The 22,694-nt window shown below is 50.1% G+C and overlaps 7 protein-coding genes across 7 annotated transcripts; 3 read left to right on the top strand and 4 right to left on the bottom strand.

Annotated features, from left to right (window-relative positions):
* Window positions 1–1,755: 1,755 nt before the first annotated feature.
* Asppvi_004675 (putative D-arabinitol dehydrogenase ArbD) lies at window positions 1,756–3,029 on the top strand (the record flags this gene model as incomplete). The annotated part of the gene is made up of 4 exons (XM_043300623.1): window positions 1,756–2,170; window positions 2,233–2,302; window positions 2,365–2,790; window positions 2,849–3,029. 4 exons carry the CDS (start codon window positions 1,756–1,758, stop codon window positions 3,027–3,029), a joined length of 1,092 nt encoding a protein of 363 aa, XP_043156558.1.
* A 657-nt stretch (window positions 3,030–3,686) lies between these two features.
* Window positions 3,687–6,235, bottom strand: lysF (homoaconitase LysF; the record flags this gene model as incomplete). The annotated part of the gene is made up of 5 exons (XM_043300622.1): window positions 3,687–4,075; window positions 4,138–4,236; window positions 4,289–4,591; window positions 4,647–6,180; window positions 6,230–6,235. The coding sequence occupies 5 exons, from the start codon at window positions 6,233–6,235 to the stop codon at window positions 3,687–3,689; spliced, it is 2,331 nt and encodes a 776-aa protein (XP_043156557.1).
* A 1,677-nt stretch (window positions 6,236–7,912) lies between these two features.
* Window positions 7,913–9,589, top strand: Asppvi_004673 (GATA-like domain-containing protein; the record flags this gene model as incomplete). Its single annotated transcript, XM_043300621.1, has 4 exons — window positions 7,913–8,018; window positions 8,081–8,247; window positions 8,308–8,800; window positions 8,892–9,589. The coding sequence occupies 4 exons, from the start codon at window positions 7,913–7,915 to the stop codon at window positions 9,587–9,589; spliced, it is 1,464 nt and encodes a 487-aa protein (XP_043156556.1).
* A 337-nt stretch (window positions 9,590–9,926) lies between these two features.
* Window positions 9,927–10,577, bottom strand: Asppvi_004672 (MARVEL domain-containing protein; the record flags this gene model as incomplete). The annotated part of the gene is made up of 1 exon (XM_043300620.1): window positions 9,927–10,577. One exon carries the CDS (start codon window positions 10,575–10,577, stop codon window positions 9,927–9,929), a length of 651 nt encoding a protein of 216 aa, XP_043156555.1.
* Window positions 10,578–12,121: 1,544 nt separating this feature from the next.
* On the bottom strand, window positions 12,122–13,894 carry Asppvi_004671 (uncharacterized protein; the record flags this gene model as incomplete). Its single annotated transcript, XM_043300619.1, has 2 exons — window positions 12,122–13,026; window positions 13,093–13,894. 2 exons carry the CDS (start codon window positions 13,892–13,894, stop codon window positions 12,122–12,124), a joined length of 1,707 nt encoding a protein of 568 aa, XP_043156554.1.
* Window positions 13,895–16,258: 2,364 nt separating this feature from the next.
* On the top strand, window positions 16,259–18,441 carry Asppvi_004670 (putative transcriptional regulator (Cti6); the record flags this gene model as incomplete). The annotated part of the gene is made up of 3 exons (XM_043300618.1): window positions 16,259–16,869; window positions 17,093–17,377; window positions 17,451–18,441. The coding sequence occupies 3 exons, from the start codon at window positions 16,259–16,261 to the stop codon at window positions 18,439–18,441; spliced, it is 1,887 nt and encodes a 628-aa protein (XP_043156553.1).
* Window positions 18,442–19,716: 1,275 nt separating this feature from the next.
* hexA (putative Woronin body protein HexA) lies at window positions 19,717–22,147 on the bottom strand (the record flags this gene model as incomplete). The annotated part of the gene is made up of 3 exons (XM_043300617.1): window positions 19,717–20,785; window positions 21,455–21,816; window positions 22,109–22,147. 3 exons carry the CDS (start codon window positions 22,145–22,147, stop codon window positions 19,717–19,719), a joined length of 1,470 nt encoding a protein of 489 aa, XP_043156552.1.
* Between the last annotated feature and the right edge of the window lie 547 nt (window positions 22,148–22,694).

Genomic DNA, 22,694 nt, shown 5'->3' with positions numbered 1-22,694 from the left:
CAGACAAACCCATAAAAGGAGAGCATGAGGCTCCTGACCATGGGACGTGCGGGGAAGTTTGGGATGTGGTCGTTATTTACCGAGCTCCAGCTGGAGACGAACCTTAAAGGAGTAGCAGATCCACTGCTGGGCACTACTCCACTTCCCCCAAGTCCTTAGTCCGAACGATGCCACAGATTGGACAGGATTCTCCCAAGTAAACAGTACACTACTCCGGGGTTCTTTGTGCACTCAATCCCTCTTGTGCTACGGAGTACAGTGCTTAGACTTGGTGGCGACAGGATCAGCTAAGATGTGGCAAATAACTTGGTGATCTCCTCACCTTTGATGCCCATTTGAATATAATTCACTGGAGGTAAGTACCTGTAACCGAGTACATGCAGGCCGCAGCGGTTAGCTTGCCATAAAATGGATGCTGGCAGTGGCATGCATGCAGGATATTCAGGATTGAAGCACTCGAAGTATGTTTTTACTTTTTCTTGATAAGAAGAGGTTGTGATAAATATCAAATGAAAAGTTTCTGATGATAAACATCGACATAATGTGCATGACCAATCTTTTTCTACTACTCAGTTGACAGAGTTAACAGTATTGTTGGAATTGAGTTTTTGACAGGATTAGTGCAACTACTACTATGTTGACTATTTTAGATTTGGCGATTATTGGAGGTACTTACGACATCTTTCCTACTTCTGATGGCCAACATTATCTGGGTACGACTTGCTCTCCTTCACAAGCACACGAGGGCAAGGGGTAGATAGATAGAGGACACGTCCAGATACTCCCTAGAAATGCTAATGCCAGTGAGATCACAAAAGAATAAAAATATAATAATAAAAATATAAGCAACAAATAAATACAGGAAGATGGATATTGCACAGAATCTTCTACAGAGTACTAGCCGCTGAAACTTCGCGAGGATCGAGGGCCGTGTTGGAGTCACGCGGAAAGCAGAAAAGGGCAGCACGGCGACGAAGCCGGGATGCCTAATGGGCCAGTGGCTTGGAAATCTGGTAGAAAACCCMACTGCATGGCAGATCTTGGTCCAGATCTCTGCAGGGGGGTTGGGGTCTGGCCCTGTGCTTTTACCATCTCCGCCTGACACCGCCCAGAAATACATATAAACAAAGTACTTTTTTTTAGAAAAAACCGTTTCCCAGAAAAAGGAATCTACGAATGGGAAATTTTGTCCTCAATCATACGCCAGTCATCCAAATCACGCCTGCAATTCCTTCTGTCTGACTTGTTTGTTCCTTCGGATATCCCGTTGCGGCGTTCCATTCAAGGTACTTATTTCACCGCAATTGCTCCAGCTCTGCTCTACCTTAGTATATATACACAGCAACAGTAACTAGATGCCTTTAATTGATAGTTGTACCTAATACAAAGGAGTAACTGCGTACCAACTGTCGCTCCTAGCTACTTATATTCCCGAGCCCCTCCATCTTCTATTTCCTTCTTTGCCAACTTCTGGACCCACGGGCTCCCATTATTTGCCAGCTCGTCGAGTGCCATCTGCTTCCCTTGAACCAAAGAAGAACACCACTTCCATTTCCATTCTTTCTTCTCCTTCTGGGATCTATCTTATTATCAAGACTTTCCTCGCCTAGAGTACTTATTCGGACCTTTCCTCTCTTTCTCTCAAGCCTCTTTTACCTTTGTTAACTCTCTCTCCCCTCCCTATCCAATCCCTTTCTCCTGGGGCCAACATCCCGCTAAGTACAATCTTCTATCCACAAATCTCTCACATACACGATGTTCAAATCTACGGTCGCTCGTCAGGCCGTGAAAGCTCTCAGTCAGAGCTCTCGCCCTGCTGCATTCGCTGCTGCTCCCCGGCCTTCTGCCTCTAAGACTTTCTTCCGACCCCTCTCGTACACAATTCCTCGCGCGAAAGATGCAAAGAAGGATTCCGAAGAGTCCGCTGAAGTAGAAGGACGATTCGCACGTACTGATGAGAGCGTCGTAATTGAGTACCCCGCTGATGCGGACATGCCTCGTACTCCGATCGTCCAGGGCCGTGGAGGAATGCACTTCAAGCGCACCCTTGCCCAATTCTCCCTAGAAAACAAGGTCAGCTTGGTGACAGGAGGGGCCCGCGGTCTTGGTCTGGTCATGTCTCAGGCGCTTGTTGCGTCCGGCTCTGATTTGGCCATTGTTGATTTAAACCGTAAGTTTCAGACGATTAAGTGCATCAGATGGATTCCAGAAATGACAGCTAATGCGCCACAGGAGAGGAAGCTGAAGAGCAGGCTCAGAAGCTCGTCGAACAGTTCAAGAAGGAAAATCCTGGCTTGGAACAGTAAGTCAATTGGCGGTTCTCAGGCATTTTTGCCAGCTTCTGACATTATATCTCTTATCTAGAATGCCCAACGTAACGGCTCACTACGCCGACGTGGCCAACCCTGACTCCGTAAATAACGCAATTGCAGAAGTTATCTCGAAGCATGGCCGCATCGATCACCTGGTCACTTCCGCTGGTTTTACAGAGAACTTCGATGCCATCTCCTACCCCTACGACCGCATGCAAAAGCTCTGGGGTGTCAACGTTGATGGTACATACCTCTTTGCAATTGGTGTTGCAAAGCATCTCATGGAACGCAAGGCTCCGGGGAGCATGGTCATGATTGGAAGCATGTCCGGTGCCATTGTCAACGTTCCTCAGCCCCAGGCTCCTTACAATGCGGCCAAGGCTGCCGTGCGTCACCTGGCCGCTTCTCTTGCTGTGGAGTGGGCCGCTCATAACATTCGGGTTAACTGCATCAGCCCTGGATACATGCTAACTGCTCTGTAAGCCACCGTCTCCCACTTGATATTCTGAGCGACAGGCTGACGTCAACCTCTATAGGACCCGCAAAATTCTCGATGAGAGGCCCGATTTGAGAGACAAATGGACCTCTCTCATTCCTGTCGGAAAGATGGGCACTCCCGAAGACCTGATGGGCGCCGTGACCTTCCTCCTCAGTGACGCATCCAAGTACATTACTGGTGCGGATCTCCGTGTTGACGGTGGATACACTTTGACCTAATCTGGAGGTCTGACTTGTCTGTATTTCGATGCTGTATTTCTTGCATTCTTCACGAAGCGATGTATGGGACTTTTGGATGCGCTATAGACCGTTCTGATTTGATTTGTTCCTTTCAGTAGTAAGCTGCCACTTAATATCTCATCTGGCTGTATTACGAGACTTTCGATTGTCTTCTCGGGAGGGAGCACTTTTCAAGTGGAAAATTGTCATTTGTTATTTCTTTACCTGGGAACAAAATCATTGCCTGGTTCTTCTTTTCTTCTGCTTACAATAGACTTGTCAATTGTGTTTTGTTCTGCGATGAATGGGCTCCTCCCATGATGTCGTGTCTCAAGTACCGAGCCGTTCAGCTACACTCCAAAGTGGAAATATCATCAGGGGTAGCATGGGGGCATCAAAATTGGTTCGGTCCAGCCAATTGTACAGGAAGCACCTTTAGTCAGCGGTACTACTTAACTACCATAACTGTTCAAGGGCATAGAAAAGAAGTATCTATTCGGACGGAAAAGTTCTCCGCCGGCTATTCTAACATCTAAGGGATATCATATCATCCAGACTATCTCCAGGTCCAGATCCAAGCTCGACACGCAATGCACCCAGGGAAAGGAGGGAAAAAAGGGAACTTTTACACTGACAAAACAAAGTACATGTGCACGATCAAGCCTTGCTAATCTCCTTCTTCACCCACTTCTCCAATCCGCCCTGGGCAATGATGTCTTGCAGGTTTGGAGGGAAAGCAGGGACGCTCTGGCTCCAGGTTTCACCGCCAGGGCCTTCCTGGACGGTGACCTGGGAGGTGCGCACATTCCAGCTGAAGGTCCATCCCGTACGACGGGTTGGTTGCTTTTCGGTGCCAAAGGCTTCGCGCAGGCGCTCGACGAGGCGGGGCATCTCGAGGAGAGGAAGGGCGTTGTTGACGGCGTTGCGGCTGAAGGTGTTGCCGATGCTGCCGGCGACGACGAGGGGGAGTTGCTTGGCGAGGATGGAGGTGGCGGCTTGCTCGCGAGAGGAGCCGCAGCCGAAGTTGAAGCCGGAGACGAAGATGTCTGTTTATTTGTGTTAGACTCTGGGGGATGAAAAGGATGACAAGAAAGGGAAGGCCACAAACCTCCTGCGCGGGCGATGCCGCTGAAGGCAGGATCGTAGTTTTCCATGCAGACCTGCGCCATCTTCTCCTTGGTGACATCGTCCTGGTATGTGTACTTGCCTGTGACGTTCGTTAGCGCAAAGAGCATGATTGTCTGTCTAAGAAGGCTTACCAGGGTAGATGCCATCAGTGCTGATGTTGTCAGCATCAAGGAAGAGGATTTCACCCTCAACCTTCTCGGGAAAGCCGGGAACGATGTCGACCTCGGTGGCCCCGGAGCCAGTCGACTCTTCCGGCATCACGGCCTTGCTCGACGACTCGATCATGCTATCCAGCTGTCCAATGAATTTCTCCATTGCTTCCAAGGTCGTGTCGATACGAGTACCAGACTCGACAACTTCGCCTTCACCGATGGAGACGCCGGCCCAGTCTTCGGGACGCTTGTAGATGCCGGGTCCGCTAATAACACCGTTCACTAGCCAGAGTTAGCGGTTTTTTACAGGTAAGATATACCAAAGAGAGAGACATACGTGCACTGGCCGCGACAACCTCAGGACTGGCGAGATAGGCCTTGGCATCAGGCGAACCCATGCGGCCCTTGAAGTTTCGGTTACTGGCCGAGATTCCAACTTCACCCTCCTTGAGGAGACCGGCACCCAGACCAATACAGACGGCGCAACCCGCTGGCAGAGGGATAGCGCCGGCGTCCATCAGAGCTTGCCAGTCACCCGCCTCCTCTGCAATCTTCTGCTCAGCCTTGGAAGCCGCCGCAACGTAGAACTCGACGCCGTTCGCGACCTTCACAGGCCCGCCCGTCCTGGCAACGGCGTCTTTGAACACCTTGGCCGCGGCGGCAATATCCGACGCTCTCGAGTTAGTGCAGGATACCAAATAGGCTTTGTCGATCTTCAGCTTCTGCTTCTCCAGTTCGTCAATCGGGGTTGCGACCTTGACGGAGTTCGGTCCGGAGACGTAGGGCGAGAGCGTCGACAGATCCAGGTATAGGTATTTGGCGTACTTGGCGCCACGGTCAGCGACGGTGGGGTTGGCGAACAACTCGTTGATACGCTCCTCGGCAAATCGGCGCGCTGTCTCTGTGCGTGATGCGGTAGCGGCCCTGTGCCTCAGCCACTGCTCCAGGGTCGAGTCGATGGGGAACAGTCCGGTCAGCGCCCCCCATTCKGTGGTCATGTTGGCGATGGTCAGACGGGTGTCGACAGAGAGACTCTTCATGGTCTCCTCCGAGCCAGTGAACTCAATCGCGTAGTTGAGAACCTCGTCTTTGTTGAAGAGACCTGACAAAGCAACAATGACGTCCTTTCCGGTGACGCCCTCAGGGAGTGTGCCGGTGAACTGTACCTTTGCGATAGGGGGGACCTTCCACCAGGTACGGCCGGTAGCCCAGATTGTCGCGGCATCGGTACGAACCATGGGAGTACCGAGACAACCAACTCCGCCGTACATATTGGAGTGACTGTCACTAGCCACAGTGACGGTGCCGGGGAAGGCATATCCCTCCTCAATCATAATCTGATGGCCGACACCGTGGCCTGCTGGGTAGAAGTCGATACCATGCTGGTTGGCAAACTTCTCAATCGATTCGTATTTCTTCAGGTTCTTCTCGCTCTTGTTCTGAACATCGTGGTCCAGGGTCATGACAATCTGGTTGGGGTTGTGGACCTTGGATGCGCCAATTGCCATGAACTTGAGCGCGGTCGGCCATGAGTTGTCATGGGTCATGCAACGATGGGGACTCAGCATCACATAGTCTCCAGCCTTGACGTATTGGCCTTCGGCGAGACCCAGGGAATATGCCTGTACGATCTTCTCTGTAAGGGTCTGGGGGACGCGGGGGGCGGCATCGGGGGCGAGCCAAGTCGACGGCGAAGGAGAGGTTTGTGTGGCCGAGGATGCCTCAGCGTAACTGCGAAGGGAGGTAGTGGCAAAGGATCGAGGACGATATAGAGATAGAGAGGTGGAGGAGGTCGATAATGGGATCAAGGGTCGACCGATAACGGGGGCTCGCGATGCTCTGCACCGAAGCAGCAAAGATCCGGTACGTTTCTTCAGAAGTCAGTCATTGAACAATAGTATGGAAGAAAGGAGAACATACCAGCATTGTAGCTGTATTTAAGGATACAATGCAAAATTAACTAAGAAATACAAAAGCAGATATGTCAAAATGAACAAGGACCCCAAAGGGAAAAATTGAGTCACGATCAGAAAATCGGCAATTACTCGGTATCGTACCCGATGCCGGACGCAGCGTCTGGGGTATCTTAATAATCAGCGCTCACTGGTTCGCCTTCCCCGACCTCCGGGTCTGAGTGCCTGAATGCCTGAATTCCATTGTGCCTCAGGTATCAACGATAGGAAACCTGTGCCCTACAGTTATAGAAGTCGAGCCCCATAAGATATGGGGACGATTCCCCGATCATCAACGATACTCGATGAGACAATACGCACAAGGCTATTCGCGGATATTTAGATAATTGCAAGCGTGTATCAAACTGACTTGAATATATAGATTCACTCATTAAGGCAAGATCCGGCTACTCTTATCTACGAGACTGGTCAAAACGATACATGATCAGCCACAATGCACTTGGCTGATTCTTAGTTGATTCTAAATCCAGTTTTAAAATCTGATAGACTACCTAATATAAGTAGGTACCTACCGTCCTCGCCGAATCATCGTCCAGCCTTCTAGAATGTTTCCTTCTTGTTGGGCCGTCCTCGTCCCTTTTCCATCCTCATTCGCCTCACCATCATTGTCTCATGATCAACTCTAGGTAACTCTTGTTCCTTACCTTCTATTTAAAATCAAGAATCCAGATATCACGTTGGCAAAAGACCAACAATGGATGGATCTCTATCCGGGCCGCTCCAAATCCCCCGGAAAGTAAAAACCAAGAACTTTCTTTGAGCTGGGGCCGATCAATGACATTTCTTGACGCTGTTCTGTGTTAATCACTGGTTAATCATGATCACCAATACCGCTCTTCTACCACTCCAGCCCAATTCAAGTACTTCAGCACCTCGAAATAATATGGTTAAGGCTGTTTGAATCCCTCTCTTTTTATATCTGCCCATTTGTCGTCCTCTCTTGTAAGATCTCATGAATCTATACCAATCCTAGCCATATATCTCGCACTGTTTAACAGCATATCTCATAGTAATCTTGTTCTGGCCCACGCTTACTTTGGACCTCATCATCCGGGTCCTTTCTGCCTTTTTCTGTCCTTTCCCAGACAATGACACTCGTTGTGTTCCTGTATGTAGTTCAAAACGACTAATCCTGGCAGCACTGTCTCGCCTTGTAGGCCTAGGTGCCAGGAAACTTACAGATATACAAACAGAATCCAACTCTACCCCTTCTTAGGAACACTCTGCAGCAATTTACCCAGGTGTCATTGATTGAATCCTCGGTGCCTGACTCTCAGATGAGAGTTGCACATGGCTGTTTGTACTTGTTGATTCTGAGTCCCGTACTATTAACTGATCCTCACCTCCCTGCCACCTCTTGTGTTTGTTTACCTCAGAACTGTCTGCTTTGTTCATGTTAGGATTCACAGCCAGGCTTGACATCCCAATATCTCGCGATGTCTTGTTTACATACGTGAATATTCATATTCGTCTTGATTCTGTGGGCTTCGAGACAACAGTCTGATATCATCATACCTAACTTGACCAACGCTTCTTCCAATTGTTTCAGACCATGGGCAGACTCAGATAAATCTCTCTCTTCAACTACCCTACTTCTACCCATTCCGTCTCAGAGGGTGCAATGTCCACCATGGATGAACTTCCTGAAGGGTTGCTTTCGACTCCAAAGACTCTCCCGTCGTCATATGATGATTCGATGCCAGTGCATGTTCAGGACATTGCGCTCTTATGGAAAGGTACCTCTTCTTGCTCCTCAAGATCGCGCCTTTAACCCAAAGTGACTGATCTATATGATCAGCCTACAATGTCAAGCCCTCTGCGCTCGAAGGCATCATTGGATACAGATTGGAGAACTTCTTTTGGAGGATTTGGAGCAATGAGTGTCTTCGCATCTCTCTTCCCGGTGCGACGGTGGCCAAGTTGTTTATGCGCATCTCTGAGTCTACCGCCTCAAAAGTGAGCGAGGTACATGGCCATCTTCGAGTGATTTGTGTTGTTATTGGTCTCCCTGCTAATTTGAGATAGGTTTCATCGAACACAAATCCATCTCTGAGGAAGAACAAGAGCGAGGGGAAGTTGCCAGAGCGTCTCAACAACCAGGTAACTCATAGAGGGCCACTGCATTCCATTTTGAAGAAACCCAATGCCGCACCGAAAGAAACACATAAAACGACCCGTTGGCTCATAACAGATGACAATGATAATAATAACAGCACTTGCGAAGCAGTGAACTCAGCGACTACTATCACTCCTGCGACAGATGTATCTACTAGTCGCCATAGTAACAAGAAGACGCAATTTGTCGCGAGTAAGACAGCAAAGGGCTCGAAGCGGCGGCCCGTCATCCTTCGTCGCAAGTCCTCCCAGTCAGCCTCTGGTTTCAAGTCCACTCGGACTCAAAGCCCGCAGCGTGGATCATTCATAAAAAGAGCAGAGAAGTCAGAGGAATATGTTGAGCCCGAGGTACACTTGCCGGATTGGCGAGAAGTGACACGCAGCCCGTCTCCGGAACTGAAAGGTAAGCCCTCTAATCGGGCCATATGCCTATCTGGGATGCCTCAAGCACCGTACGTTGAACCATCGCGTTGACTTCTAATGGACGCTCACAGAAGCAATACCACTACAGAAACACATTGAAGAAATCATGCCAGCAGAACAGCCTGAGCTGCCACCGAGTTTCCTGGCCAATCTGAAACTCCTTCTCAAGCTCAGGCCGCGAACAGCGAGCTACAAAACCGCGCCTCTCACCATGGGCTTCCGGTCACAAATTCCCAACAAGTTCCGCGACATTCGCTACCTGTATATTGAATACTACAGGCCACCACCCCGAGCCATCGTTCATGCAGAGTTCCGAGCTCTCTTCCTGAAGAGAATGTGGGAGGAACAGGTCTTTTTAGCCTCCTTCTTGGGTAAAAAAGAATTGCAACAGGGGCAGGAATCCTTCGGTAGCGAGGGGACCAGTCTTAGTACGACATTTGGGTCGTCAACCTTCAGCAACTCGAACGGCAATGCTTCAACAGCGCCCACCTCCGTCGATGTCTCGATGACAAGCGAGTACAACGCCAACGCGGCAGAGCCAAATGACAGMTTCCTCAACGGCACAGGAGAAATACCCAGGTCTTTCTTCCATTATACGCCCTCGCCACTGCCACGGCTGGAGAGCCTGCTTGGTATGGAGATTGAAGAGCGCCGCAGGAACGGCACGCTCGTATACGAAGAGATTGATCCGGAGGAGGAGAACTTGGGACCAGTAAAGTTGCCCCGGTGTTATTATGACACGCTCAGTGAATGGGACTATCACGACTAACATCTTCGCTTGCTTGTATTCTGTTCTAACGGCCTGGAATTATGTATTGATGACCACGAATTGCTTACTAGCCTGGCGTTCCTGTTCTCGGGCTGTAGAACTCATGGATTGGGCATCTGGAGGACTGGAGTTGACTCGAAGAGTTGGGCGTTTTGTGTCAGTGTATTTCAGGATATGATTGTCTCCGTCTATGAAGTTATCGCCTGTATATCTTCACAGTCATCATCAGCCGCACCTTGAGATCGACCACCTTTCTTCATTAATATGCAACAAGCAACAGTTCCCCAACAACGCCAATACAACCAGCAGCCTCACCCCAAACTAGCTATCAACCCATCTAAGGACCAGCCTTCTCAATATCCTCCATCTCCCTCTCCCCTCCCTCCTGGCCCCCCTTCACCCCCCTCCACCACCTCAACCCAACCCACCCCATGGTGACCACCCACAACCCCAAATTCACCAGATCCACCCAGACCGCATGCCTCATCCGCTTCACCTTATCACCCTCACTATAATCCCCAATATACATCTTCCCAAAGATCCCAAACAACGTCAACCAAAGCACGCACAGCACACTCTCCCAGACAAACAGCGGGAGCTGCAGTCTCGCCCGCCGCGCCACCGGTGTCCGCCCCTTCATCAAAAATGGCAAGACGAGGTAGACGGCTGCTGTCATGGTGGCCAGGAACGCGGTGACGACCGCATACACCCATTTCGCGGACTTCTCTTTGCCGTGGAGATCCTGCCCGTAGAGGCCGATGGCTGTAAGGCCGAAGACGAATTGAACGAAGCGGAGGACGGTCTCCAGTAGGGTGATAAGGGGATTCCGGGCGGCGGTGGAGTCGGCAGAGAAAGGCATGTTGGCGCTGCGGTCGAGGTTGATGCCTTCGGAGTCGGTTGGGTTGGTGTTTGAGCCGTTCTTCTTGGCCTTGTGCTTTTTGGCTTCTTTGACGCCGACGCGGAGGAGCTTGAGGGCGAAGAACCACATTAGAATTCTGTAGAGCTAGGTTGTGTTGTCAAGTGAGGTTGCTATTTGTCGGCTGTAGAGTTGGTATGTCGGCGTGGTTGAACGAGCAGGAAAGATTATAATCGCGATTGAGTCAAGTGAGAGTCTTCTTGACAAGATATTGCGTCCAGCGCAAAGAGTAGATATGACAGAGTATTTCAAGGTCTCTCAGAGTCCCCAGGAAGCCGAATTCGTAGAGCAAAGACTGTGATGCCACAACCGGACAATGAATGAAACCCTGAGTCTAGCAACGCCTCAACTTTTCCAACGAGAGATGACAAAGAGACGATCAATGAAATGTGAACTAAAGAAAAAAGGAAGTAGAAAGAGTGTTGTGTGAATGCCCCTTGTTATTCGTCTTGCTCTGGTACTGACTCCTTGGTCTTTATATACATATCGGACACAGTTGTGTTACAAACTCTCTTTCAAAGCCGACACAATACGCTCTTTGTCGTTCCAACCATTTCTCCCAAGTCTTTCTTCTCATCCATCGGATTGACCTTGCTKGAGCCGTCCTGAAACAGACTGCTCTGTAGCATGACGGCACCTGGCTTTTTTTGCTTCGCGCGCGGCTAAGCTGGTTCTGGGCCTCAAGCATTCAATGCGACAAACGACAGTAAGCCGTTGTTTCAGACGCTGGACGGACAGAATTGTCTTATTGGATGTCGCTGTAAGATTAAGGTTCATGCCAAACTGGGCGGCTGTGGTGGCAGCGATCTGCTAAATTCAGCTCGTGTCATCGGAAGCGCCAAACGGCATTGACTGGTTGCCAGTTTCTGCTTAAATCTATTTATGGCTCTGCACAAACTTCTTTTTCGTAGATGGAAACACGACCAAGAGATCTTGGACCATCCAGGCAAGATGTGACCCCTTATGGGCCTTGTCCAATCGAGTAACTAATGTACCATATCAACCCCAGAACATATTCACATTGCTATACTCTGACACTGATCGACTGATCATTCTGCTCTAACTCGACAAACTCTCGACAACTAACAATCTGTAGCGCCAACCAACGACCCAAGATGCACCTTTCCATGCTGCTTGTATCTCTGTAAAACCAAATACGAGAACCCACAATTCCACCGAACTATCCTGCCGTTTCAAAACCAACCGAACATGCCACCCCAATATGCGTATTAAAATGCTGTGGCCCCTCCAGTACGAAAAGGACCCGAACATGACTAACATAGATGCAAGTGCAGTTTACCTGCTGGATTCAATGTTTCGTGACGTTGTCGTGATGTTCATCAAGATATGTGATTGGAGTGGGGATTTCATAAGCGCAAAACCTGCGGAAAGAACAGCTGAGAGAACAAGGCTAAAACTTAAACCAAGTAAAAACAAAAGGCAAGGAGATAAATGCTCGACGAAAAGAAAACAGTTGAAACAAAGGCAAATGAGCAGCGACCTTCATCATGGGAGTAAAGATACCACTCAAACACCATTCGAATGACATCCGAAAATGGAATCAGTCGGAAGATGTTGCAAATGGTGTGTACCCCCAAGGCCGTTTGCGCCCATTGTCAGGGTGGTCGAGTACTTGCCGCATCTATGCTTGCCTGCATATGGGGCGGGGGGGTCGTTGGCTTGACTAGATGTCCGGGCGGCGGTGACTTGAAGGAATTGGGCGGTGCAGGCGGTGGCATAGGAATGGGTTCATCGTCGTACTCATGACCTAAGTAGTCGTCGTCATGCGCTCCGTGGCCGGCGACAGAAGAATGATCGACGGATGCGCGATCGTATCCTTGATCATATACCGTCTGCTGAGCCGCCGCGCTTTTCGCCGCATTCTTAGTGGCCTTCTTGCCCTTGCGGCCCTTCATCTTGGCCTTTTCGAGCAGTCTCTTCTTTTCCGCCAGTCGCTTTCGCTCTTTGCGATCCTTGATCTCGTATTGCCGAATTAAGGCCTCGGGTGGCCGACCAAAAATGCTCTCGTACTCGCAAAACTCGCAGATCCAGATATCTTCAGGACTTGGGGGATGGTGGAGATTAGCATACTGTTGCTGAATCTTGCGTTGACGTGCTGCCAATGCGTAGATGCTTCCCGGTGACCGCCTCTTCTTTTTGCCAGTACCGGGTGACTCGGCACCAGGGGCTTGCTGCTGAGGATGTTGAGGTTGTTGATTGCCGTGAGCTGTCATACTCGGGCTTGTTTGAGTTCCTTGTGTGGAGATGCCTCGCTGGGTTTGACTTGTCGGGGCGAGCGGTGCGGACGAACGCTGCGGTGCTGGATACAGACTTTGTGCCTGCAAAGCCATACCTTTCGACGAATCAGACTCGCAGGTGAAAGTGAACTGTGTCTTGGTTGGTGTTGTTTGCTGTTCAAGCAAGCTGGTACCCCCCTGGCCTCGTGGAGGAGAGGAAAAGGCCGCAGCGTTCGCGATGGCGGCGGAAATGATACCCTGGTCGGATTTTGCTGTAGGGTCACCTAAACACGGAGTGAGTGAAAATTACCAGGATGTGTTAAATTCCAAAGGGGAGGGATAGAAAGTACCTGCGGGTGCCGACGTGGATAACATGCCATCCCGGCGACCAGCTGCTCGGGCAGTGGGCCAGCCAATCTGAGAATGGACCGACAGGGAGTTTCTTGACGGACCACTGCGAGACGGATGCCGCCCGAGACGACCCCTACCGGGACCCGAAATACCACCGAGTCCTGGAGACGCGGGGCTGCCGGTACCATAATACGTGCCAACGTTATTTACTTCGTTGATCGTGGTTGATGACGCCTGTGCGGAGCTCGCCAGCCCCATGTTTGCAAATTCAGGGGAGAGTGTGGAATGATGACTGCCCAAATTTCCGGGAGTGGGGATTTTGCGCTTCTTCTTGTTGTTAGTGTTCTCGAAGGCATCATACCCGTCGGGACCTGTCGAGGAAGACTTGATCGGTGAACCTTCTACCTTGCCAGAAGGTGCATGCGGTTGAATCCTTGCAGCAGACGGCGAGAGAGACGACCCGCGAAAACCGGCACTTCGACGAACCACAACCGGACCGTCCTCGTCACCGCTCTCTAGATCGAGGCTGTTTTCATAGGGGTGGCGTGTTTCTCGCTCCGCAATATGATCATGCACGTCCGTGTCTAGACTCTGTTGCACGTAGACTTTGCTGTCATTCACAACCTCTCCATGGTCCGCAGAGGTTCCGTAGAAGAGTTGGGTCGCTGGGGGTGCGGGAGGGTAGAGGATTGAGTCGGCGGCCTCGGGCGATAACCGAGACCGTAGGGTCCGTTTAGGAAGGGGCCGAATGAGCCTGTCCGGATAAACAGGCGACGGAGTATCTGGAGCTGAGTTATACATCCCATCTGCAGGCGGACAGAATCAGCAACGGATCTAGCTGGCAGTGGTCTTCTCTCCTCTCCAAACACTCCCCATCCGGCTGGTGCTGGACCGGCATGATAAGACGTCCAGAAGAGAAGACATCCTTGATGAGAGGAACATACTCAACGTAGCAGTCGTAGCAGTCATCGTCATGCAGGTGTCTCAGCTCACGAACCGTCGACGACCACAGCCGAACGGCGGGCTATTTTTTTCTGTTCCCTGTCCCCTGAATCACCGTGCCTCACAACTAGGTATCAAAGGTCCTCTGAGACTCTCGGGTAATTATATTCTTCCTTCTCGACCTCTTCTTCGTCCCAAAATGTCAGAAAACACTCCGGAGTCAAGAATATATGACGTTCTGCTGGTCGCGTTGCGAATACCGAGTAGGGAAAGAGAGGGGGGTGGGATGAGAACGGAGAGGAACCTAAACCGAAGTAGTTTGGCACCCACAAGTTAGTTGTCACTGTTGGCAGGGCCCCAGAGAACATCAAGAGTAATCAAGACTTGGATCAAGATCAAGCCAGAGATAGCAAGAAAGCCAAAGCAATCCCAATAGTATTGTTCACGAAGCTTAATGCAACTTACAAAACGAGTGACCATTAATCAGCACTAAAACGCCCATGCAAAATTTTTGGAGAAATAGCCGGACAAGAGGTTCGGGAAAGACCAAGTAGAAACCCGCGTGTCACGAAGATCTGCACAGACTCTAAGGCTCCGAGAAGAAGTGAATCAGAAGAAGGGAATAGTAACTAAAAGAAGTATTCACAATCAAAAGGAGCTATTGATAGGGGAGAAATTAGAGAAAGGGAGATGGACGATGGAGGGGTGAAATTGGCCATAAGAGTAATAACAACCTATCTCCGTACATGATAGTTCTTTTTGGAGCTGCGGGTTCTCGCCCTGAGGCTCCGATTTGGCGCCTGAGGCCTCAACAAGCACTATTCCTTTTCGGGACCGAGAAGTCTCCATCGCAGGCAGCATACACAATTTCTATTTCTACGAATATTTCCTGAAGATGAGTTGGGAAGTACTTTTCAACCGTTTCAATGACATTCGGCAGGACGAATTCTGTCTTCACCGGATACCTCTGAGTTGTAAAAAATGCTCAAGCGGATGGCAAGTTCAACGACAGAGTCCAGCTGTTGATTAGTGCTACCGTCTACAAGCTGTGAATCGAAACAGGCACCATACCGTGCACTGGTCTCAAGGAAAGCTCTCATACATTGCTTACCTTTATGTGATGCTCTCTCCCAGTCTCAAGCGCTCTATGGGCAACCATTACTGCAGGAACACGCTAATGGTACTTCTGGAGCTGAAAGCTCATGCACTCGTAGAAAGGAGTGGTAAGATGGGGATAATCTTCCATAGCTGACCAATTTCATCAAGTTCTTCCAGAGTCTACCAGCAAACGTGGTGATGAAACGAGGCTCTCTTCTTGTATGATGACAATATCCCCAAGGATTAAAGTTCCTTGAACGCTCATGGAGGACCGCTTCCTCGCAACAATTCCTCTCACTACCTGGATAGTGGGAAAACTCAGTTTTCATTGTCCACCAAATGAATCGAGTCAACTCCAGTCTTTGTTTAAATTCGAATCGGTAAGTAGCAAGGAGGCAGGCTGTGGACGTTGCGTGCGGTCGACGCTTGATAAGCGGGGTTTTCTAGTGGAATGAATGGCGGAATGGACGATGCCATCATCGGCTCTATCAAACCAGGTCAGCAGTCTCAGTCATATACCATCGCAAACAACTCTGCTCTAAAAACCCCAGGCGAAATGTAATGTGAACATCAAGAAGATGATAGCAATTACTTTGCAATAGTTGAGTCTCGAGGTTCGTGGAACGCAAAATGAGACCTGGTAGATGGTGAGCGGGGAAAGCCCGGAGAGGAGAGAAAAAGAAACCCGCTTGCGGTCCGCCTTTTTGATTAGGATTGTTACTGCTAGTACTGCTACTGCTACCAAACTCGCTTTCTCCTCCCCCCATCTCATTCTTCTTCCCTTGTCTCCCTCCCCTCCACCCTCACAAATAGAAATCTGCAGATTATGTAGTCCTCGGCTCAGACTCGAGCTCGCAGACGCTACTTTTTGGATTCTTTTTCAAACTCGTGTCTCAATCGCCAGCTCCTACTCTTTGCCTTGCCGGTCCTTTTGCTCTCTTTTTTTCGCCTTTCCTCCGAGTCGTCGCTATCGAATCCCAGCTACTCACCCGCGTGCGACTGCTCGCACATGGGCAGCATCTGCTTATAATTGTGCCTTGCTTGATTCCTATATACTTAACTTGTCCTTAATATTCGTCCCATTACCGGAATTATTGTATTTCATTCGCTTCGCAGTCCTCCACCATGACTCCTCGTCGCTCTTCTCGTGCCCGCACCTCCCAACCCTCGCCCGCCATCCTTCAGCATACAAATTCCTCCAGCTCATCGAATTCCTTGACTCGCGAAAGAAGCACTCGGTCGAACCATAAAATTTCGTCGCCTCAGAGATCTTTGACCCAACGGTCTCAGTCCATTGATGATGCAGACAGTGCCATGAGAAACGACTACCCACAAACGCGGCAGCGCCAGCGCTCCCGGGGAGATGATGACAATCTGAGATTGAACGGGGAAGAAGATGATGAGGATGAAGACGGAGAGGGTGACGAAGAAGAAGAGATTACCCGATGTCTTTGTGGGCAGCAAGACTACCCAGGCCTGCCTCCCTCTCGGCGGGAGGCTCTCGGTCGCAACGGGGTGGCTGTTGGGTTCAAGGATCAACGTGCGTTGAATCTTTCCGCAGATTCATCGGACCTGATGTCCGACGACATCGGTAGCATGTTCATCCAGTGTGATTCCTGCAAAGTTTGGCAACATGGTGGCTGTGTGGGAATTATGGATGAAGCGATGAGTCCCGACGAGTACTTCTGTGAGGAGTGTCGGAAAGATCTTCACAAAATCAAGAATGAGTCCAATGGGTATGTGTCTTCAAACCTCTTTTTTCTACTTTCATTCCAAGGATTTGCCCTTCGATGATTTACTGCGTCCGTTCGGCCTTGAATTGCCCGGACGATACCGTCAGGCTCTTCGTTACCCCGTCGAGGCTGAGCCAATGCTCTAAATTCTCACCCACCTCAACCGCGATGTTCTTACGTGGAATCCACTTTCAACTATATGGCCGTCGTGCTTACACTTTCGCAGACAATATTCATCGCAGTACCTCCCAGTCGCCCCAGTCCAATCTTCCCCTCCAACCTCCCGTGACTCGTCCCGTGATAATTCGCGACGAGCGAAAGACTCCAAATCACGACAGAGCGAGTCGATTGCCAACCCCAAACGCAGATCAACCATGAATAGTCGTGATGCGGCTTATGACGAAGAGGAGCAACTCCGGCGAGCGATCGAAGAGAGCAAGGAAGATACTCAGCCCCCTGCAGAGGACATTACTCTCCGACGAGGCAAGCGGAGTCGAAGTGACAGCGAAGCGTAAGTCCGATGACGGCCCTTCCCAAGTAACGTTAGTCTTTGGTGCTGCTGCTGACCCGTTTTCCCCGCCTAGTCACAAGCAGGTGACGAAGCGCCAGCGTACAAGTTCCCCTTCACCAAGCGCTGTCTCAAAACCAGAGAACACAGAATCTCAACCTGCATCAGAAGATGAGTCGAAGACGAAAGTTAATGGCAACGGCACAAAAATATCTAGGGTGGCACCGCGGGGTCATCGTGAAAAGCCCATCAAAGAAACAGAAGAAACCGAAACAGACCCCGCGGAGATTGCGAGCCGCAAGAAGGGAAAGTTGGAGAGGCGAAATGGTGAAGGTAAGAGCCCTGTAGTTATCTTGGGATTCCTCGACCTAACACATTTGCAACGAGCAGACGCCGACCGTGAGATGGCATCGCCGGCCAAAGCCACTGTGGAAGACCCTGAGCCTCCTCAAACTAGCCCGGAGACCGTTGCACCTGCTCCGGAACCTGCTCCCTCCCGTCCGTCAACCCGCAAGTCTGGACGCCCACCTGCGCGCCGTGGCGGCAGGGTCGGACGTAACCAATATACGAGGGATCGAGATATGAATGGGGCTGACTCTCCACGCCGAGGGCAATCACACGATATCGGTGGGGACTCGCCGAGAGTGGGGACAGTCAACGGAGCGCACTACAATGTAGATTCTGGAAAACCGAGCAGGCCGCGCTACATGAACCCTCAACGGACTACCATGAACGAGATGAAGAGACGAGTTGCTGGAATCCTTGAATTCATCTCCCGGATGCAGGTCGAGATGGCTGTTGCCGGCGAAACTGCCACCCCTCCAGGCAATAGGGACCAACCAAATGGCTCTCTCACAAGGGCCACGATGGATCAAATCGAGACTGCATTGCTTTCGAATACCAATGAAGTGGAGTCAGGCACGTCAAGCATTAATAGCGAGACAGGGTCTGGTCAGGCTTCCAAGGAGAAAGAGTTCAAAGATCTGAGCAGCGTTGAAATGATGGATGTCCTCACGCGTCATCTCCTGAAGTGGCAACAGGAATATGGCAAATTCGGGGAAAGGTGACAGTCCTTGTCAGCCCTTTTCGACCCGAGGATGCCCTTCCTCGATTTGTGTTCCTGAGTATAAATGTGCCTCTCTTCTTGGCCGACTTCCACTTGGGCTTTGTTATAAACGATACCCTGTCCCGTCTCTTCTCTCCGCATGTGGACATGTACAATATGGCTTCTGGATCATCCTTTTTTTTTTGCAACTTGATCGACTTACGGCGTTACCAGGATTTCACGGCATCAGCACATTTCTCTCCCTGAGTGATCCAGCATTTTGATCCTCGACCTGCGATGTGATATGTTGAATCATCTCCTTACGCTCCGCTTCAGATAATGCTTTCCACCATGATACACTGGTTGTGCGTTCGGCGTATGCTTTTCTGCTCTTCTCTTCTTCAGAATCCTGGCAAAGATGCTCCTGGCCAGACGGCCTTGGTTCATCCTCCTCTTTCTTTATTCCCTTCGCCTCTCTTTTCAGTTCTTTACCTCTTCTCCCTTCCACCTTTGCTATTTGATTTTGCTACGAGTTTCTTATGCACTTGCAGAGTGGGGAAGGCGCAGGTTGTACAAAATCGACTCTTTGCTGTTCATAGGTTTTTCTTTGTCTCGGCAGGTCAGGCCAGGAGTATATGGGTGGACGGACAGGCTTGGTTGCTTTATTATATTTGGTATATATTGTTGATGTCGATGCTACTCTGGTTTGCTAAGTGAACTATATGAATTGAATGTTTTAACTGGTAGGACAGTCAACAACCAATAGCTGGCAGCGCGAGATAGCAATTTAGATTGGTGATATGGCCAGACTTTCTTGAACTAGCGTCAATAATCACAACGACTCTAGGTTCACATGGGAAATACACAATGACAGTTAAAATCGATAATATAACTGCAAGTCTACAGAATTCACTTCCAAGTATGCGATCAAGGGGACGTAAGTAGCATTATGATCTAGCTGTAGTTACAAGGTGGCCATGACTGATACAGGAAAATCTGGGATGAACCAAAGAGGTCGTTCTTGTCATCTTTCTTTTTCATTTTTCATCAAGAGGCCATTCCAATCGTGTAGTCCATCATGTCAGATACAAGCAATTGCCATACCATATAAATTATCGTTTTCGCTCAGCAGATAGAAGATTCGTAACTACAAGAATGACGTCAGCATCATGTGATGGAATTTCCCCTGGGTCAAAGCAACAACCATGGTTCATAGGACCATAGGACATGGGTAAAAGGCGGATAAACTAACCTGTTCCGATTTCCAAGCTTACTAAGCCCGAAGAGGCTTAGACGCTTACAGACGGGAACCGTGGATGACCTTGTAGTCAACGACGAGCTCACGACCACCGTCGTTGATGACAAGAGCACGGACGCTACCGCGGCCCTCAGAGAAAGCCTCGCGGATCTTGCGGAAAAGCTGACCCTGGGTGACGACGGGCAGGGCCTGCTTGACATCACCAGTCTCGGTCATGGCGGTGAGGGTGCCATCCTCGTGGAGGTCCAGAATGCGGTAGGTCTTGTAGACGGGACCGAGCATGGTCTGAACGACAACCGAGGGGGAGGGGTTGGAGACGAAGCTGGACTCCTCCTGCAACTGACGGGTGAAAAGGTCGACACCCAGGTAGCGGTGTTGGCCGGTCTGGGGAGAGACGGAGATCCGGATCACCTGGCAGGGACGACCCTGGAGAATCAGGATGTCGCCGATGCGGATGAAGTGGCAGGGGATGGGGACGGATTCCGCAGTGGTACTGCTGGCGCGAGGCTCGACGATACGGACATCCTCACGGACGCCATCACGGTAACGAACTGGGCCACGTTCGTCAGCGATGACTACTTCCTCACGATCGTGGTGATGATGATGGTGGTGGTGGAATGGATGCGTGATGCGGTCGACAGCACGCTCCACACCACGGCGGAAGGAGTGGTAGTTACCGTCGTCGTCGTAGTAACCCATCTTGCGAGCAGGGGGTTGGTCAATAGCAGTGTAAGGCTTGAGGACCTTGACTTGAGAGATCGAAGCGACGGAGGAAGGACGAGAAGGAACAGACTCTACAGTAAGCTCGCGGCGGCTGAAGGAGTCTCCCTTGCGAGATTCGAGAGGCTTAGGAGCAAAGGCCTTGTCGTAGGAGACGTCGATCTCGGTCTTAGACCGTTGGGCAGAGACGTCGGAAGTCTGTTGGGGCTGGTAGGCTTGATAAGAGTCTACGGGAGCTTGGTGACGACCGTACGAAACGTTGACGTCGTAAGTAGGGTCGGTACGACGACGATACTCTCGCTCAGTGATGTCAAGCTGGGACTCAAGGGCCTGGTCGTAGACGGACTTGGGAGGTAAAGGTTCGTAGCGAGAAGTGGGTTCACGGTATCTGGGGGTGGGAACGGGGGAGAATGTTAGATCCTATCCGAGAGAGAATGATAAACAAGAAATAGGAAGACAAGACAACCATGGATTGGGGACACGAGAGGGGGGAATAGAATAAGGGAACAGGCGGACACCGCTTATTGGATGTCAATTTCTTTTTCTGGGGGGCATTTGTTTTGATTTGGCTGCATTTGTTTTGGTCTTTTTGTGCCACGTAAATAGATTGGATGGAGCGGCTAATCAATTTAGGCCCGGCCGAGCAAAAGCACCAGGCTTATGGCGTAAATTGATAGCTCGCAATTTCTCATCCACTCTAGACTAGGCTTGTGGTGCCACTTTCTCGGCTGATGCAGCCTTGGCGGCGTCACCGCTCCTTTTGGTGCTTGTATTGGTTTGGTTTTGTTTTGTTTTGTTTTGCTTTGTTTTCGCTGCTTTTCCCCTATTGCCTTGTTTCTCTCACTCTCTCCACTTTTCCAACTGGAATTGTAGATTGATGCAGAAGCACGAGGCGTTTCAGGGCAAATCAACGGAAAACAAATCACCACACCCCAAGAAAAGATGACAGTCCTGAGCAGGAAAGGGAAAGTAACAAATGGAAAAACCAAGGAATCTCCACGAGCCGTAGAAAAAGTAATAAAAAGAAAGAAATCAGTGAAAAGAAACAAATGCTTACCGTTGACGCGAAAGTTCTACCTCAGGAACACGAGAATCCTGGTGGGCACGGTCTTCGTAGATGACCTGGAAATCGTCACCCTTGCGAGAAGATGCGGGGAGACGGTCCTTGGTGATATGGATATCGACTTCTTCTCTTCCGTAGACACGAGGGCCGGGAAGAGGAGCAGAGGTTCGAGTATCTTCCCGTTCGACGTGCGAAGTACGATCGAGATTGACTTCTCCCTCTACTCTAGTCAGAGTAGTCTCAGGAACAGCGTCACTCCGGTACGACGACGGGAAGACACTGAAGGGGATGGGGACGCGGGCGTCAAAGTCCAGATTGGCTGTCCTTTGGGCGTCTCTTCTCGAATCCCTTTCGAACTGTTGCGAAACAACTCGAAAGGCGAGACAAGAAAAGACTCTTTACTGGGAAGAGAAGTCTTTCTCGCGGGGAGTGAGAATTAGATAGAAGATTAGATAGATCTAATCTAATCTGTTGTTGACAGGAAGGGGGGAATGTGAGATAAACTCAAGAATGCTGGGGAGGAAGAGGAAGAAGGAATGGAAAAGAGAAGAGAAGAGAAAGGAAGAAGAAGAAGAGGATGAGGGGCTTGAAATAGGAAGGGAGAGGTAGTCGTTCACTACTGCAACTGTATCTAATCATAACAAACACCTTACTTTCTACGGAGTACACCCAGGAAACCTCCCCCATACAGCAACAGAATCGTAACATTCAGTCAATCATCAATCCGTCAATCATCACATCAATTCTTCCATCCAATGCTGCTGCTTCTTGTTTCCACGCGTTTGTTTACTGCGCTTTGCCCGTTTGGGTCTTTTCCAGCCTCCCGCTCAGGAACGCCCTTTGGGGTTTCATCATTCCGAGGTTGCGGGTAATTGTCACTTTCTCCAAACGGTATGAAAGAAAATCACAATTATTCTCGCCGACTCTTGTCTCATGAGGATCAATTTATGCTCAAGGAAAAGCATGTGCTAACTGCAAATGTCATTGATGCTAGATATATAGCTACTTCTGATTGACTCCATCGGCCTACTCCGTACATCCTGCTGCATACGAACGGCCCCATCAACATTTCGGCCAAACAATGTTTTGAAGTAATACAAATCACAATCAAGTGGTTTATTAAAACATTATTGTTCCATGAACCGTCACATGCATGAGAACGATATGTTCTAGCCCGTGGGATGAGTTCCTCTCCTCTTCGTACTCCGTACACCCAATAATAATGATAATGCAG

This window comes from Aspergillus pseudoviridinutans (assembly GCF_018340605.1).
Source record: "Aspergillus pseudoviridinutans IFM 55266 DNA, scaffold_3, whole genome shotgun sequence".
Lineage (NCBI taxonomy): Eukaryota > Fungi > Ascomycota > Eurotiomycetes > Eurotiales > Aspergillaceae > Aspergillus > Aspergillus pseudoviridinutans.
This window is presented reverse-complemented; position numbering and strand designations above follow the sequence as displayed.